At 31.0% G+C, this 19,911-nt stretch overlaps 1 protein-coding gene and 1 non-coding gene across 2 annotated transcripts; one reads left to right on the top strand and one right to left on the bottom strand.

The window, feature by feature from the left end:
- Positions 1-2,224: 2,224 nt before the first annotated feature.
- LOC100820520 (heavy-metal-associated domain-containing protein) lies at positions 2,225-3,809 on the bottom strand. Its single transcript, NM_001252912.2, has 5 exons — positions 3,757-3,809; positions 3,513-3,645; positions 3,048-3,277; positions 2,784-2,868; positions 2,225-2,699 (listed from the first exon to the last, which is right to left on the bottom strand). The coding sequence occupies exons 1-5, from the start codon at positions 3,763-3,765 to the stop codon at positions 2,239-2,241; spliced, it is 918 nt and encodes a 305-aa protein (NP_001239841.2). The 5' UTR covers positions 3,766-3,809; the 3' UTR covers positions 2,225-2,238.
- Positions 3,810-16,526: 12,717 nt separating this feature from the next.
- MIR530C (microRNA MIR530c) lies at positions 16,527-16,733 on the top strand. The gene has a single exon (NR_126650.1). It is a non-coding gene; the product is annotated as a microRNA MIR530c (primary transcript).
- Positions 16,734-19,911: the final 3,178 nt, after the last annotated feature.

The following is a 19,911-nucleotide window of genomic DNA, read 5'->3' as shown; positions in this document are numbered from 1 at the left end:
CTATGCCACTTTTTTTTATCACACACAAAAAAGCCACTTTTTATCTGTTAGTTTATTTATTAAAAACAATTATGATCTTTTCATGTTAGTAAATATTATTTTATTTATTCTTTTATTATCTTATGTTATTTATTACTCATATTATAATATGAATTTAATTATGATTATAAAATATCTTTCCTTTTTAACCAATTAAAAACCACTCTAAGTGTCACTTGTAAAATATTTATTACAAAACTAAAATTGTTAACCATACATAGTAATCCATAATTGAGTGATAATATCTCCTAAAAAAATTGAATGATAATATAATATTTTTTTTTTGCATTATCGTCGTATTTTAATTGAATTTTTATGTACTACATCAATTTTCTAGAACAATTGTAAATTTCTACTGTGAAGAGTGTTTCTAGTACTAGTGATCACATACAAGTTAAGTTTAAGAACCAAAGATACAATTAAATTTATATTTAATTATCATCAATTTAACCAGTCAAACTAATGAATCATAAATTTAAATCTTCACTGATCACTAATTAGAAGACGAATTTGATTTGAAAACATTGTTTAAAAGTGTTCCTGAACCCACTGGTTTTTGGCTTTTCACATCCTTTTACAAAGGTTCTTGTTTCTTTTGCCAAAGGCAGCAAAAATCAAGGGGGCATTGAGTGCACGGTAGCGTGGTCAGTGGTTATGCATAGCATCATCGTCGCCAAAGAAATATGCCATGCATAAAACCCGATGCATTGTCATCATGATCCCTCACGTTTGTTCTTAGGGTCATGTAGCACATGCAACCCAAATACTGTAGCTCAGTTGTTACAGGGGATGTAACAACTTTTGTGCACAAATAAATGCATAGGCATTAAGTGATCATAAAGAGAATCCACAAGTCATTCATAATAATCATTATATAAAACAGTATTTTGCAGTAATTAATAGAAGTAAATAATCATCACATAACACTAATGATTATGGTTATTTTCTTTTTTTATGAAAACTGAGTCACATGTAAACACGCATAAATGGTTGATTTTGTATATATAATTCAAATATATAAATAGGGTCTTTTGAATAAGTTTCTTTAGAAATATTTTAAGAGAAGAAAATAAGAATAAAAAAATAAATTTTTTCATAAATTAAAATTAATTAATTTGTACACATTTTTTCATATAATTTCTCTAAAAAAATAAAAAATCTATTAATTAACTAATAATTGATTAATAAAGAATTAATTTTAACCTAGAAATGATTGAAACTCAATTATTCACCAAAATAATTTTCTTTTAAGGGATTTGAAGACACTCAAAATGGATAATCCCACTTAGTTATTACTCAAGTAGCGGGGAAGAATAAGATCCATCAAAATACAAATGGATAATCCCACTTCTATGAAAAACATCTTGAATTAAACCCGATTATATATTTGTATTAGAGCTGAGAGCTGAGCAGCATTTTAATTCGTGGGAGCATTGGAAACAACGAAAGAGCCAAATTGGAAAGCGTATATGGAAAAGAGCAGTTTAACATATGGGACAAATGATAAAGGTGAGAAAAGGACAGAGTTTAAACCCACTAACGAACCCTACTTCGAGGCAAATGGCGTGGCCTAAGGTGTAGTACTATACGAGTAGTAGTGGACAAGTTATAAAGGGAGAAAGGAAAGGACACACAAGAAACTTGTAGGAATAAGCGTCATAACTAATGAGTGCACCAAACACCCTTCTCTGGGGGACACAGGACACCTAATAAGGACATGTTCATGCCAGCGCCCTTTTCTGTCCATCCCTCAAAAATCAAAATCCATACACAATCATTAAATTATCGGGAAAATTGGCAGCAACTTCTTCGTTCCACAACACAACACAGCATATAGAACAAAAACAAATTGGACCAAGGTGTGTCAGAATTGAGATCTATTCCATTTCCAACTCCATATTACTCCATCATTTACATTATGCATCAACTAGTAATAACAAATTCTGAAATTGGCATTCCCATTTAATAATAATATATCAGCGGTATTGGTTATCTAATCACATCAAAATTCAAAACCCCCCTTTTCTTCCCTAAACACAAAAACATCTCAAAAGTTCCCGTGGAATTCTAAGAACCAAAAATTGAAAGAAAAAAAAAAAAGAATGGAAAGAAACACTCTAGACTCTAGTATCTAGTTCTCTAAGCACACCATCATTATCACCATCCATCACCCAGTTAAATGGAAAGAAACAACCTCACTCACATGACAGAACAAGCATTCGGGTTTTCATCACTGAAAATTTGTGGTGGTGGTGCATGCAAGTGAAAGTGCATCTGCTCCGGGTACACTGGCACATAGCTATACCCACCAATGTTGCCATGCCCATGCCCATGTCCATGTCCATAACCACCACCATAAGGTCCATAACCAAAGCCAAAAGCAGGTGGTGCCAAATACTCCATTCTGTTATACTCTATTTTCTCTATTCCATCTTCAATATTCTCATTCTTGTCTCCTCCACCACCACCCTTGTTCTTCTTCTTCCCTGATACTTCCTTCTCATCATCACCACCACCACCTTCCTTGTCTTTCTTTGGAGGAACCACCTCAACCCTCCTCTTCAGCTTCTCCATGAGATTCTCTGCCAGAGCCTTAACATCCATTGTCCCTTTCACAGTCACCATTTCCTTTTCCTTGTCAATGGCCATTTCTTGCACTCCTGCATCATCATGTCCAAGTTCATGCCCAATTAGCCAAACCAAGAGACAAACTAAATAATAATAATAATAATTAATTAACTAACCTTTGGTTTTCAACACAGTTTTGCCAATCCTGTCTAGGCAACCCTGGCAATGCAATGCCAGCTTCAGAACAGCGGTGGTTACCACCTGATAATTAAATTAAGCATAATTAAACAATAAGCGACAAATAAATTTTGAAAAAATTAACAGAGGTCACCAGAAACCAATTAGAAAAAAAAAAAAATCCCAGACTGGCAGTGGCAGAGAAAGTAAAATAAATTAAATAAACAAAGGGGGCAAAGGTTGGGGACCAGTGATGAACCAACCTCTTTGTCCTTGGTTTTTTTGTCCTGGGTTTTGTTATTCTCGGATTTGTTGTTTGCCTTAGCATCCTTGTTCTCTTTCTCGTTCTCCTGCTCCTTCTTGGGCTGCGGAGACACCAGTTCCACCTTCTTCCTTATCTTCTCCGCCAGGTTATCCCTCACTTTCGTGGGGTCCACTTTTCCGGTCACGGTCACCTTCCCGGCGTCGCTATCAGCCTTCACCGTTTCCACACCTTCAACAACAAAAAGTCCAATCTCAACTCTCAAATTCAAACACAGTAATAAATAATAATAAATTAAATTCAAGGTGCATTACAAAACACAGTAAAATTAAATAATCAATACTGGTAACACTTTTGACGGTTAGCATTTTGCTATAAAAATACAGAGATTAAATGCCAGATAGATCCATAAATAGTACTGGTGAAAATGAAATGAGTTTCATGAGTGTGTGGAAGCAAGTATAACCTTGGAAACAGCGGAGGTGTTTGATGATTTTGGAAGCGCAACCGTCGCAGTGCATTTCGACCTTCAAGACGACGGTGATGGTGCTGTCTTCGTTCTCCTTGTTGTTGCCGTTTCCGCCGCCATTCTTCTTCTTCTGCAACATCATCAACACAACACAACACACACTTTAACAAATTAAGTACTAACATGTGAAGAACAAAATCAAAGTAGTGAGTGAGTGAGTGAGTGAAAGAGAGAGAGTTACCGCGGCCATTGTGGTTGTGTTGTGCGAGGAGTATTGGTAGTAGTGGTAAGTGTGAAACATTATGGCGAAATGTGGGTATATATAGCAGGGAAACAATAAGGCACATGGTGCGTGTTTATGGCGTAGGTGAGTGGGGCCCAGGCTGCGCGTAACATGTTATTTAATTGTATTGACTGAGTTGGAGCAAGAAAGAAGAAACTTATTGCCTCTTGGGAGGCAAATGGGTGTCGTGGTTTCACCATCCTTCTTCAATTGGATTGGGCCTCCCTTAATGCACACTGTTAATGTTTGCTTTATCCACCAGCTGGGACCTTAATTTATTCATCCATTTATAGCTTTGGCTTTTCTTTGTGGATGCCTCAGTTGTTGTTATAAACCTTTTTTACACTATTTTTTTTTTTATTCTTATGCATAAAAAAATATTAAATTTTGGTAAATGTTTTTTTTTTAAAATTCCTTAATCAATATCAGATAGACTTCTTGATTTTTTTTTTGTTAGAAACTACAAATATTTTCTACCATAGACAGTGTTAAACTATGTTTGAGATTAAATTCATTTTGGTGACATGTTATGTTTTGTTACCCTTCAAAGTATGTTTACATATAAAAAATTTGTCTTAAAAACTTAATTTTATAGAAGGAAGACGTGAGCAATTTTTACAAACTTTAATCTAACCATATACTTATTTTATTTTAGTTTGATAAAATCATTCATTTATTACAAACAATAAAATTCTCTTTCTAAATATTCTTTATGATTTTAAAATATTTATACATTATTAATCAACAAACACTTAACATCTGCAGCAAAATTTTAACCTAAGTACTTATGAAATACGAGTCATATTCTTATTAATATTAGACCTACTTTCCTTGGCTACCCGGGGCTTTACTTGTAAGGGTGTGCATCATATTTAATAACATGAAACAATTAGATCCCTTTTTGATTACACTTGTGCAAAGATTTTCAGTATGTGATAGATATATGGGATATATAATATAGTAGAATATAACATGATATTCATAAAAATAAAAAGAATAGAACAATGATTTAGATTGCATATATTGTAAAAGTGGTTAACAAAACTAAGTTTTTTTTACCGTAAACATACAGTATGTTATGAAACATTTTAATAAAAAAAATAACTTTTAATAGATGTAATATATTTAAATAAATAAATTTCTCATTAACATCAATTTATATTGTTATAAAAGTATATTAAAAAGATTCAATATAAATAGAAAAGTTCAATGAATGTCATATAAATCTTAAAGTAATAAATAAATAAATTCTATTACTTTTAATATGTATTATCTTCAAAAATTATTTTCATATACAACTTTAAGTATTGAATTGAGATGTTTGCATGTATAATTTTCATTCCATGTAATAAACACACTAAACTTTCTAAATATTGTCTGTACCAGAAAAAAAAACTTTATTTTTTGACAAATAAAATTATTATAGAATAATACACGCATCCAAATAAAATTATTTTTAGAAAAAACATAATTAATTAATCTACTTTTCAACAAGAAACTATTCAACTTATTTTTTTTCATAAATATATTTTTCTTTTTTATTTTCATTCATGTGCATTTTATAATATTTACTAGTATATATAATGTTTTTCATTGGCCGTACGTGTAAATACAGAAACATTTAAGTTGATTTTGCTTGGACCAGTGCTTGGTGGTTGGTGTAGAGTTGTTAGCCCAATTACATTATCCCATTTTCCCTCTCTACTGCTTTGATAAGGCTCAACTTAGTCTGGTCTCTAAACCATTTTTAATTATTTTCCCTAAAAAATAACAATTAAAATAAATAGTGAGTAGTATAAGCTTTTGTTTTGCATAGGATATGAATTATACAGGATAGTTAAATTAAAAAAAAATTAGCAAACTACTCCAATTTAAACAAAAATTGATTATTAATTTTGGTTCACCTTTAGAGCATTTCTAATAAGAATGCTTATATGAGTTGTTTAATTTTAAGTAACGTTTAACTTTTTTATTCATTTAAGTATATGACATCAAGTTATTTTTATAAGCAATTGTTATTTAAAATATTTATACCATAAATAATATATTTTTTAAGTATTGTATGACTCAAAAAAATTTAAGTTAAAAACTTACTTTAATAATCTTAACATTGTAATGAATTTTTATATAAAATATTTAAATTTATATGAAATTATAAAATTCACAAGATTAATATAAAGAATGATTTATGTAACTATGCATAAAAGCTCTTACAAAAGAAAAAGAAGAATACATAGACATTGATCATGTAATCGCTATTTATATATTAACATAACAATAATTATTTAATCATAGTTCACGCAATACCTCTGCGAACAGTCGTAGAAAAAGGAAGGAGGTCGTGCATTGCGTCTCTCTTTGGTGTGTTTTGCGTAGGTCACCGTCCACTTGTTTTGAATTCCCCCCTTATTCACATATTGTATTTTGGATTGGACTTTTGGAAATATAATAAAACATAGCAGAAAGTAATGATGGGAGTGCAGGAAGCAACATCTTGAAAATTATCGTAGCCCATTATTCTTTTGCTCTAGGCTTCCCATTAGTGGCCAATTTGGGCCATGTTTTTTTTTTCCCTTTATTTTTGTCTCATCTTACAATGGGCAGAACAAAAGGCATTATTCTCGACATGTTATTTTTCTAGCTGTTTGTTAGTCAAGCTAGTTGTGTTATAATGTGTTAAGAGTAGCTAATTTAATAGAAATGTTAACTTGTTGTTAATAGTTTGCTAGAAAAAATTATTAGGTCTAATACATATACGGTCTTATTGTATTTTTTATGAATAAATAATCAATTTAGTTCTTAAAAATGATAGATATTATCACATTAGTTCCTGAAACTAACAAGATGTTAAATAAGTTGTCTTAAAAAATGTCAAATAAATTCATAATTTTTTTTTAAGAAATAAGTTTATAAACTTTATTACTTACTAACATTTTAGTTTCTAAATACTAGTATATGTTAATATAATCACTTTATTCACACGTTTTTTTTTTAATTTTATACTAATGTAATTGTAGATTTACATCTTGAGTGAGTTCTTTTTAAAAAAAATAAATTCCTTCAATTTAATTAGAATTATTGTGTTTCCAAAAAAAGATTAAGGACTAATGTAATAACACTAACACTCCCACAAATTTAAGGACCAAAATGACTATATACTCTATCTTTTATCATATCAATCAATCCAATGAAATATTTTTATGGAAGTTATCTTTTATTCTATGAGCTCTATAATTTTTAGCTCATCAACTTGAAGTAACTCACAAATTTTTCTCAATTTTCTAATGTGCATATGCTTAATATATGACACTCTCTTGATGCATATTTTTTGTGCATATGCACGTGACACTCTTATGATGCATGAGTAGAGTTGTGGGAATATCACTTATTTTGAAAGGTTGTCTAACAAGAAAATTCAAAAGTTCTATAAAATATTACTTAATGCTAATAAGCCATTAGATGAATGAATTATAGATTCTAAACAGTCACTATGTATGAGGTTCTTTATTGTTATTTAATTAAATTTGATTTATTTTAATAAAAAAAAATATTTTCTTATTAATTTAAATTTTAATTAATAATTATTTAAACAATTATATGAAAATAATAAATTAATGATTACTAAAAGTCATGTGGCAGGTATAACTATGGTTACAAATTTCCCATTTGTTACCAACGCCTAAAACACTTAAATACCTACGAGAATTTTAAACATTTAAATGGTTTGACTGTTCATAAATGTCACATCTGATTATTTAGTATTTTTTTACCCATAAAAATTAAATATATGTATCAGTATTTATAATAAAAGTATTTAATTAAGTGAATTAGATCCACTTAGTTAATTAATTGTCTAGTATGAAACAACTTAGTGATCGCTAGGCTAAAGGTGTGTTTGAAAATTCGTTAAAATAGCGTAGAACAAAAATTTTGCACTTTCTAATGAATAAATAGAAAAGTAATGTGAGTGATTGATTAGGTTGAACGTAGGTTGATTTGGTTGTACGTAGGTTCAATCTGATGAAATTGTAATCCTCCAAATGTCAGCACCAATGTGGTCATTAGTAATTGCAAAGTTTCTTGTAATGAATTAAATTGTTTAGAAAAACACATTCTTATTATTCTTCATTTCTTTGTTCTTTTAATTTGTTAAGAAATGTTTCAAATAATTAAAAATTAGACGAAAGTAAAAATATTTTAATAAAAATTAATATTATCTTAAACTTTTAAAAGAATAGAATTAATAATTAATTTATTGGCAATGTAAACATTTTATTTACACTTTCATCTATAATTATGCAATGTCATGCATTTATGATAAAATCACTATTTTGTAATAATTATTTAAAAAAATAGTTTTTTTCCTAAATTACCGACACTTAAAATAATAAAATTAATATTTATCTTAGAGTTAATTCTAGGATTCTACTTTTTATTTCAATTTTCCACAAAAAAAATTTCTTGGGAAAAAAACACACATAAAAGGTATCTAGAATGGATTACCCGTAGTTACTTTAGTTAATGACCGAAGAAGGATCCTACGGCTACATTCAAAATCCAATAGTTTATTTGTTTTTTTTTCTTATATTTTATTAACTTTTTAATATATAGAAGAGAAAAGAAAATAAAAGATGAGAAATTTGTGGCATTTTTTTTAGTGCTGGGATGGGAATCCCATTCCCACATAAAACTTCTTTTAAAAAACCTACTCGGAAAAACCTTCCATTCGCGTTATTGATAAACATCTTCTAACACGTAACTTAAAACAAAGTAGACGATGCCCAAAAAATCATCATTAATTAGTCAGAATATTCTCCAACAATTCGATATACATTGGTTGAGAAGAAGTGTTAACAAGGAGAATCATAGACACGAGTAGAAACTAGTGATATTCACCGTAACTGAGCAAATTAATATAAAGTTATTTTAGTTTAACATAATTTAAAATCTAAGTCAGAAATGTTTAAAGAAAATACAAATTATTCTCTTTATTAAAAATAAAAAATCTACTGTTTTGAGAAAGTGATATTTTCTTGTTTTTTTTTTCTTTCATATCTACACATAAGATAAATATAGTAAAATTAGTTGAAAAATTAATTAAAGTATCTCTAATAAGAATTTCTTAACTAAGTTTTTTAAGTTATTTTTTTATATTTTTCACAGTTCTTTTGTGATTTTTACATTGTAAGAAATTCAAAGATAACTTTTTTTGCTAATGATAAGAAATTTGAAGAAACTCGCTTTTATATTTTTCTTATTTTCACTTTTGTTATATTTTTCTTATTTTCACTTAATTACAATATTGTTATATGTCAGGTAAATAGTATTTTTTATTATTAAGAAATAAATTTTTGCATAAGATACCAACTTTATTTTTAAGATTTTTTTTTTATCAGATAGAATTGTTTCAATAGGGAGAAACAGTAAGAAACAATTTCTTTAATTAAAAATTTCTTCAAAAAAATCCTGTGGATATATTTTTAGTAACGAAAAGTTGATAGTTGAAAGATACAAATATTAACTTACTAAATTATAAATTTTTAATAAAATTAATTTTTAAAGTAACAGTATAAAATAAAAAAATTATAATTTATTTTAAAAAAATAAGTAAAAATTTGAATATATATTAAAGATAAAAAAATATAAAAAATAGAAATTAATATTTTAAAAAATATAACTTCAAATAATATTTTAAAAAATATTAAAAATTATTAAAAAAATGTTGTTAATCGAACAATTAAATAAATTTTTTAATTAGAAACTAACTGGATTATGTTACTAATCATAATACAAATTTGAAAAAGAAATCTCTCTAACCACGTATTTCGAATTATCAATCATAACAAATCTTATTATCATTGCACCATATTTCATCTCCGAGGTAGTGCGCTCCGTCGCTTCACGCCTTTCCTGGGACTCGCATCGAGAAGATAGACGTACTTAACTTTTTCTTCACTTTATGCCATTTAGGGGAAGAAATTCACGTGGACCCTACATATTTAAGCCAGCCCCATCACAGCTCGACCAAAATATGACTGATTTAGGGTCCGTTTGGGTGTAAGCTTCTCTAGAAGCTATATTGGTGAGCTTCTAAAAATTAACTCATGAAGAACTTATTTTTGTTTAAGGAAAAGCTCATCTCATCTTTTTTCTTCTTATTTTCTTCTTTTAGAAATGCTTCTAAAGAAGCTTATCCAAACAGACCATAAGTAGACGGATTCTAAGGTACCAAACTCAGACATCTTTCGTAATGTGCCTGTCTTATAATACCCCAAAATCTCATTTGGTGAAATTGAATTTCAATGTGTCATTACTAAAAAAAATTAAGGATCAAAATTGGTTGAAGGTTACTCATTAAAAAATATTTTTCACTCCATCCAAATCTTGTGGGTTTAAGATTTAATGTTTAGGGAGACCTTGTGTGCACATCTTTAGGATCAAAATTGTATGCGGAGAGAGCATTGCCAGCATCCCTTCTAATCTGGAAGATCAAACGGTTCCTCAACGTGGGCTCCAAGAAGAAGTCGAGAGAAAAGATTAAAATGATTGACATCTTAGTCAAAGAGGTCATAAGGCAAAGAAGAAAAATGAAATTTTCATCAATTTCACCTCACAAGGACCACTTGTTGTTGTCACGGTTCATGAGAATCGTCACTGATGACACATTCTTAAAAGATATTATAGTAAGTTTCTTGCTAGCTGGTCATGACTCTGTGGCTTCCGCTCTAACAAGCTTCTTTTAGCTCTTAGCAAAATACCCAGAAGGGGAATCCCAAATTATTCTAGAAGCATAGTGAGTAATTGGATCAGACTATAACAAAGACCTTACAAGCTATGAAGAGCTTCACCAACTGAACTATTTACAAGCTGCCACATATGAAAGCATGAGACTTTACCCTCCGATTCAATTTGATTCCAAGTTTTGCTTAGAAGATGAGGTGTTGTCAGATGACATTAAGAGTATTGTAACTCATTTACGGTCGAAAAGACCCCTTCGACTTAGTAACACATTTATATCATGTTAGTTAATCAGTTTGCTCACTTCATAACATATTTTGAGTTTGTGAAAAAAACTTAATATTTAATTTTTTGAAAATATCTTTTATTGAGAAAAGATGAAAAACTTTAACAGTGTGTTTGATTGTGAAAAAATTTGAGAGAAATTTTTAACATAATGTGAGTCTCATACTTTTTTTTTTCTTTCATTATTTTCTCTTTCACATAATCAAACTCATCCTAAAATTAAATCCCAAAACTGAAAAGTCAAAGCTTATGTGAACATATGACAGAGCCAGGGTTAAACAAATCAGATTGTGTGTGTGTGTGTTGAAATAGGTGATGTTGAATAGGTGATAAAAGAAAAATATATTAAAAAATGATATTCAGATATTTTATCTAAAAAGAGAAAAAAATACAATTGTATATCTCTACAATAAATACAATAAGAAAACCAATATATTTATCTAAAAATAAAAATATATAATTATCTTCACAATAAATATTATTATTTAAACCCAAAATTTAAAATAATCACTCAAATATATATATATATATATATAGGCCCCCCACCTCTTACGTGCCAGGTGCCTCCGTCCCTAATCGGGATCCCACCAAGAAACAATGACACTAGTAACGGTGGTTATAAAAAATATCATGTTTGCTTCAATCAAATAATAAATCAAAACACAATTATTGAAAGTGAAATAAGGGTGATAGAAATAATGTTGGTTATTTAGTATTATAGAAATAAAGTGGAAATAAGAGTGGAGTCCAGTAGTTATTTTTAATCTATTTTTCATTTATTCTCATTCATTTTTTTTAATTCTTCAACCAAACACTTTTTGCAGATATATCTCAACCGATGGCTGAAGACAATTTTTTTTTTTTTAGAAAAGTCAATCAATGTGCAGTTTGACTTTCTAGGAAGGGTTCATCTTCAACATATCCTATACGACTTTGTCTTTTTGTGTCCCCTTTGCTTTGAAGTCTTTGTTATTAACTGAAGTTCTATATTTTTTCAATGGTATAAAAAATTAATTTTTTGAGACACTGAAGTAGATTTTGGGTATGTTTGGTAAAAAAACTGAAAAACTAATTAAAATTGAAAAAATTACCTGATTGTTAAAAATTGAAAGTTAAAAAACTAATTTATTAAATTATAAGTGATGGATACAATTAATTTTTGAAATAACTGAAAAATATAAAATGATAAAAAAAATAATAAAATAATAAGAAGAAAATACATACAGGCAGAAGTTAGAAATAAGAAGAAAATTTTACTTCAACTAGCATTTTCAAAAACGTTAACAAATATTAAAAAATTATTAAAAAAACAATATTTATCAAACGAACTTTTCAATTAATAAAAAAAATTAAAAAAATTAGTTAAAATATTTTATCCAAGATAGGCTTTATGACTCACAACCCAGTTATCTTGTCCAACAGGTTTTAATGTTTTATTACTCACAACCCAGTTTTTTTCCCTATACATAGGGTCTGACAAAGAAGCCCTACAATATACTTAGAAAATTCAGTTTTCTAATAAATGTGTTGGACGTAATTGGTTAAATTAAGGACGATACTTAGAAATTGAAGGATTTAGGATTGATTAAGGAGTGGAGAGTGCAAAGCAACTTAAAAATTTACACGTTGAGCAATCAGCATCCCTTAGAGATGAGAATGATCCCTTTTGACACGCATCATCTGGTGTGCCGTATGCCATGTTTTGATCGAAGAGAGACACATTGTTTCGCCATTGGCCCCCAGTCCCCTCCACCTTCCCATGATAATTTTGTACAATATTATCACTTCATTTTCATTTTTTATATGCCTTCCCATGATAATTTTGTACAATATTATCACTTCATTTTCATTTTTTATATGCTTATCTTGAACAATCCTGCCTAAGGTAGCTTTGCTATTCTTAGCCGGTCCCAAGTCCGGATAAAAGGAGAGGGTTGTGTTAGGCTTTCGACAGCCAACGTTAAACTTTGTCGAATCTCTATGACATGGATCAATTACGTAATAATGTGAATGCTAGGTCGTTGCCCGGAAGCAACGCGCTGTATGGCTCGAGTACAGTGTCAAAAGAGCAAGGGTCGCTGCATCGCCGCCCGGATGTAGTGAAAAGTAAGCAAGGGTTCCCACATTTTCGTGAACGGGTGTGGGTAAAGAAGCTAGTTCATGACAGGAGGATTCGCTTTGGTACATGGAATATAGGCACACTTACTGGAAAATCTATGGAAATATGGATGTTATGGTGAGGAGGAAGATCAATTTTATGTGCCTACAAGAAACTAAGTGGACAGGTGAAAAAGCGAAAGAATTAGACAACTCGGGATTTAAGCTGTGGTATACGGGAAAAATTAGATCAAGAAATGGGGTAGGGATTATTGTGGACAAGGAGTGGAAGAAGGATGTCGTGGATGTAAGAAGAGTAGGAGATCGTATCATAGTCTTAAAATTGGTAGTGGGACATGACACCTTTAATGTTATTAGTGGGTACGCACCTCAGGTTGGGTTAGCAGAACACTTTAAGGTAAAATTTTGGGAGGATCTAGAAGGGGTACTTCAGGATATACCCCAAGGAGAGAAAGTTTTCCTAGGAGGGGATCTCAATGGACATGTAGGTAGCGTGGCTAGAGGTTTTGAGGGGGTGCATGGGGGTTTTGGCCTAGGGGAGATGAATGGGGAGGGTAAATCCATCTTGGAGTTTTCGGAGGCTTTGGATCTTTCTATAGCCAATACATGGTTTAAGAAAAGAGAGGAACATCTTATCACTTACAAAAGTGGAGGGACATGTTCTCAGATAGATTTCTTCCTTATCAGGAAGTCTGATAGGAAGTATTGCTTGAACTGTAAAGTTATCCCGGGAGAGAGCTTGACTACCCAACATAGAGTTTTGGTTATGGATGTAAGAATTAGAGATAGGGCAAAGAGAAGAAGTCCTCTGGTAGCACCAAGGATCAAATGGTGGCACTTGAAGGGTGAGAAACAAGGAATCTTCCAACAAAAGATATGGGAGGGTGGTGTGGACAATCACAAGGAAGTGCAAATGATATGTGGAACAAGATGTCCCAAGAGATTATTAAAGTGGCTAAAGAGACGTTGGGTGAATCTAGAGGTTTTGGACCTAGGGGTAAAGAATCGTGGTGGTGGAATGAAATGTTCAGAGCAAAGTTAGAGTAAAAAAGGAGTGTTTCAAGGAGTGGTCTAGGTGTAGAAATTCTGAAACTTGGGATAAGTATAAGATAGCTAGAAATGAAATCAAAAAGGCGGTGAGTGAGGCAAGAGCCCAAGCTTTTGACGGACTATACCAAGCTCTAGGAACCAGGGACGGAGAAAGATCTATATATAGGCTTGCTAAGGGTAGAGAGAGGAAGACTAGAGATTTGGATCAAGTAAAGTGTGTTAAGGATGAAGAAGGCAAAGTCTTAGTGCATGAAAAAGATATCAAGGAAAGGTGGAAGGCGTATTTCCACAACTTATTTAATGATGGATATGGATATGACTCTAGCAGTCTAGACACAAGAGAAGAGGACCGGAACTATAAGTACTATCGTCGGATTCAGAAACAGGAAGTAAAGGAAGCGTTGAAAAGAATGAGTAATGGTAAGGCGGTGGGGCCAGACAACATACCTATTGAAGTGTGGAAAACTCTTGGAGATAGAGGTCTTGAGTGGCTCACCGAACTCTTTAACGAAATTATGAGGTCAAAACGCATGCCGGAGGAATGGAGGAGAAGCACGTTAGTGCCAATCTATAAGAACAAGGGGGATATACAAAATTGTGCAAATTATAGGGGAATCAAGCTCATGAGTCATACCATGAAATTATGGGAAAGAGTGATCGAACAGAGATTAAGAAAGGAGACTCAAGTTACTGAGAATCAATTTGGTTTCATGCCGGGAAGGTCGACCATGGAAGCGATTTATTTATTACGGCGGGTGATGGAGCAATATCGCATGGCCAACAAGACTTGCACTTGATTTTTATTGACTTGGAGAAAGCGTATGATAGAGTGCCTAGAGAGATTTTGTGGAAAGCTCTAGAGAAGAAAGGGGTTAGGGTTGCATATATTCGAGCTATCCAAGATATGTATGATAGGGTATCGACTAGTGTTAGGACACAGGGTGGAGAGTCAGATGATTTTCCCATCACAATTGGTTTACATCAAGGGTCAACCCTTAGCCCCTACCTTTTTACCTTAATTCTGGATGTCCTCACGGAACAAATCCAAGAGATAGCGCCGAGATGCATGCTTTTTGCAGATGACATAGTCCTCCTTGGAGAGTCGAGGGAGGAGTTGAATGAGAGGTTGGAAACTTGGAGACGAGCTCTAGAAACACATGGCTTTCGCCTAAGCAGAAGCAAATCGGAGTATATGGAATGTAAGTTCAACAAAAGAAGGAGGATTTCTAACTCAGAGGTGAAAATAGGAGACCATATTATCCCTCAAGTCATACGGTTTAAATATCTGGGTCTGTAATACAGGATGATGGGAAATTGAAGGGGATGTGAATCATCGCATTCAAGCAGGATGGATGAAATGGAGAAAAGCATCGGGGGTGTTATGTGATGCAAAGGTACCGATCAAGCTAAAGGGAAAGTTTTATCGGACTGCGGTAAGACCGGCGATTTTGTACGGAACAGAATGTTGGGCGGTCAAGAGCCAACATGAGAATAAAGTAGGTGTAGCGGAGATGAGGATGTTGCGGTGGATGTGTGGTAAGACTCGACAGGATAAAATTAGAAACGAAGCTATTAGAGAGAGGGTTGGAGTAGCGCCTATTGTAGAGAAGATGGTGGAAAATAGACTTAGGTGGTTTGGGCATGTAGAGAGAAGACCGGTAGACTCTGTAGTGAGGAGAGTAGACCAGATGGAGAGAAGACAAACAATTCGAGGCAGAGAAAGACCCAAAAAGACTATAAGAGAGGTTATCAAAAAGGATCTCGAAATTAATGGTTTGGATCGAAGTATGGTACTTGATAGAACATTATGACGGAAGTTGATCCATGTAGTCGACCCCACCTAGTGGGATAAGGCGTTGTTGTTGTTGTTGTTGTATATGCTTACCCTGAACAAAGTAGCCATAGTGTTAGTGATACAGTTAAATGGAGTGAAGCGTGAGTCCCATTGCTGATGTGGCAGTGCAACATTGGCCAGGAATCAAATCCCACGTGGGTCTCATGGTTTACTTCACGTGATGTAAGACCAGCTTGTTGTGTGGCAGACATGCGGGTGCACGGCTCTTTCTTACTTTGGACATCAGAACAAAAACATATCATGGAGATCTTCATCAAATCCTTATCCCTTTATAATCAAACGAATAATCACTCTTTTCATTGGCTTCACACTCCCACAAAACCCTTTATTAGCATAATTTGGATGCATCATGTCTTGTCAATTTCTTTTTCGATTATATGATTAATTTTTTTTATTTGATACTTAGTTACATTTAATTTTTTTTTAAATGTCTTCTACAGAAATCAAACTCTTATTTTCTCCCCAAAGTGTTTGTCTAACTAAGCTACATCCATAATTCAATATCTCTTGTCAAATTTGGTCTATGTACATTTTCACTCAACAGCTCTTAAATTAACTCTCTTATTATGTTACCCCTTCCCATTTCTCTCTCTCTCCCTCTCCCTTTAAATCCTCAACATAAAATGATGGCTACGAGTACTAAATACTCAACCCCATGTAGAAAGAATAGAAGGCCATTGTTTTCGTTCCAATATGCTGCCTTTGCCTGCATTTGCACCTGCACTTTACTTGGTTTTCTCTGTTCAACTACTAAGACGTACTACCACAAAAGCATGTCAATGGAGAAGGAATAAAAAGATTACGTAGTATGTGTGTGAATTAATGGACGAGAAACCAAGCACGAGGTGCAGGTGCATCTGCAGGTGAATGACATCTTGGCTTATATATATCAACAATTCACCAACTTTTATTTTGTGTGGGTTGCTCCTGATGAAAAAGAAGGGTAAGAAAGATTAATCAACATGGTATACAATGGTTGATCAATAATTATGTTTCTTAAGTATGTTACCAGGTTCGACTTTTAAGTTTGTGGGTATGAAAGAATATTCGTTACCAGAAAATAGATCTCAGTATTAATTTACAAAAATAAGTCTTTAGTTCTCGGCTAAGGATACTCAGTGCAGGTTCACCCTGAAAAAAATGGAAAGAAGGGTAAAATCACTGTAGCTTTTTGGTTCTTGTAGATTCCCTTTCCTCTCTACATTTCCTAGCATGATATGTTGTTACTTACCGTACGTACTTGTGCAGATCTAGATCTGAATATGGGAGTGAAGTCATCCTTTATTTATTCGATGTTCAAGTTTTGTTTAAAAAAAGGTTCAATTTGAGTGCATGGTCTATATATAAATTCTAGCCACCCTTTTGAAACAATGGATAGTTTTGAAGAGCTTAATTATCAAATTCTTACCTGAGATAGTATATGTCTCAGGAATATTGTTTATTTAGTCTGAGGGTGTATGGAATCATTCACATGGTTCTAAGGAATTTTAAGCCTTGTTTTCATGATGAAAATGTTGATACTAAAATGGCCTCGAGTCTAAGAAATTGACCACACTGGCTTGATTTCCCTTTCTAATTAACTAGAATTCATCTTGAGAAAGAGATGGGAGTTAATAATTTTTCTTTGCTTTTGTTTTGCCTTTCCTTTCGATCCATGATTCTATGGGGCTCATATCATGAAAACGATGGTGAAACCAAATTGCTTCTTAGCCGATAGTTTATGCAATGAACCTCTGGGCTATTAACATGATCAAGTTCTTCTGGTTCATAGTTAATTTGTGATATATTGACATAACGAAAGAATATCTATGAGCTAGAAATAACTATGCCCTAGCCTGTGATTCAATTAATATACTGATATTGTATGATTATCTCATTTTCATTTGTTAACCTGCAGAACAACATACACACAAACAGATTGATATTTACTAATTCTAATTGTAATATTGACGATCGAAGAACGAGAAACGCGCTGTACACGCGTTTTGGGTATAGTGCAAACATCTTGAATGAATCCTGATTATCACTTTTTTTTTTTTTTTTTACAGTCACTTATTAAAAAAAATAGAATACACAAACTTTTAGAGTGCACATATCGAGAGAGAGCAGAAAGAAAAAGGAGAAAAATGATAAATATGATAGCTAATATTATATAAAAAATATATGTAAGGTAGGTGTGAAACTTAAGACGTAAAAAAAGAGAGATTGATAAATTTAAATTTTTATATATATATATATATATAAAATTCCCCCTTCTCTTTTCTATTTATAATTTGACGCAAAAAAGTTAGCTGAAATAAAATAATTTAAAACCTGAATAAGTGACCGAGTGAGATGCTTCGGTTTAAACACAGTTTCATGTTTTCAAACATGGAGCTTGAACCACGGGGAGCCAAAGGAACATAAAGGTATAACGAAGAAAAGAAGTGCTAATTTTTTTAGTTGATTTTTGACATATCAAATACTTTTTTTTTTTTTTATAATTATAAGGATCCTTGATAATAAACTTGTATAATACATTGCATACATTATTCGTTGGCAATGATATATATATATATATATATATATATATATATATATATATATATATATATATATATATATATATATATATATATATATATATATATATATATATATATATATATATATATATATATATATATATATATATATATATATATATATATATATATATATATTTCTGTTACCAATATAAATCTATTGTAGAAATCGAAAGTGAATGAAAAATTGAAAAATGATGATATATAGACACTTGTATATATTTAAATACTTTATTAATATTTTTTTATCACATTGTATCATTTATCATATCTAATATTTTTCTCTTTTCACTTTCTAGGCATTGAATTTTTTTGTTGTTTACATAATATTTTAAAAGGTTCATATCCCATGTTACTTGGTTTTACATACTTTCAATTGTACAAATATCAAGTTTTGCTTAGAATTTTTAAAGAAATTACGATATGGGCTCAAATGCATGAAATTGAGTCAAGCGAGCTGTTATATATTTTATCCACTAATTAATTGATGTTTACTTTATTTATTCATTTTTTTATTTAAAACATTAATTTAAAAAAATTGTTTCAATTACTAATTGCAAGTTTACCTAGTTTTTGAAACCCTTTTTCATCTTATTTGTCTTGGTTTAAAATCATAAAAGCTTGTTACTTCTATTATCCCGAACATTATCAAGAAGGGCTTGTTATATTATAGGTTTTAGGGCATAAGAAAAATTTTGTATAGAAACTTAATATAAATCATCAATTTTCACATTATAATCTTCTACCTTTTTTAGTTTGAAATCATGATTTATCAAAGTTTTGTAATTGAACAATTTTAACATTTGACTCTTGATCAATAAATAAGATGACTTATCTATTGAATCATTGTTGATATTTGATGTTATTTGCTCCAATAATTTGACGATAAATATCAACTTTGAGTAGATATATCAATTTTTTAATCAACTTTAAGAAATTACTTCAAATCTTTAAAAGGATAAAAAGTGAGGTGAAAAAAGTGTAAAAAGGATAAAACTAAAGTTATACAATCAATTATAATTAGTTATCCATTATAATAAGAATCTATACTTATAATGGACTTCACATTTTACTATCTAATTATCATTCTTTATATGAATTTTATTATTTAAGTTTTTTTTTACAATTTTATTACTAAAGTTTTTAATTTTTATAAATTTCATCATTTAAGTTTATTTTTTACAAATTTTACTATTTAAAATTTTTAATTTTTATAAATTTCATCATTTAAGTTTATTTTTTACAAATTTTACTATTTAAAATTTTAATTTTTATACATTTTATCATCATATTAATAACAAAATAACGTTAATTTGAAGAAAAAAAATATAACTTTAGAGATACATCATCATCGGAGTGATGTGAATTATGTGAGCACATTAGGCGAGGAATGTGACTTATATCAGTAGAAATTTAAGGGATTGAGACTGTTGGTTTTGTTTTGTTTTTTCATTCGTTGTATATATATGAGGGATGTCACTTCTGCGAGTGGATTAGATTATG

This window comes from Glycine max, chromosome 11 (genome assembly GCF_000004515.6).
Source record: "Glycine max cultivar Williams 82 chromosome 11, Glycine_max_v4.0, whole genome shotgun sequence".
Taxonomy (NCBI): domain Eukaryota; kingdom Viridiplantae; phylum Streptophyta; class Magnoliopsida; order Fabales; family Fabaceae; genus Glycine; species Glycine max.
The sequence above is the reverse complement of the archived record's forward strand: the minus strand, read 5'-3'. Positions and strand labels throughout refer to the sequence as shown.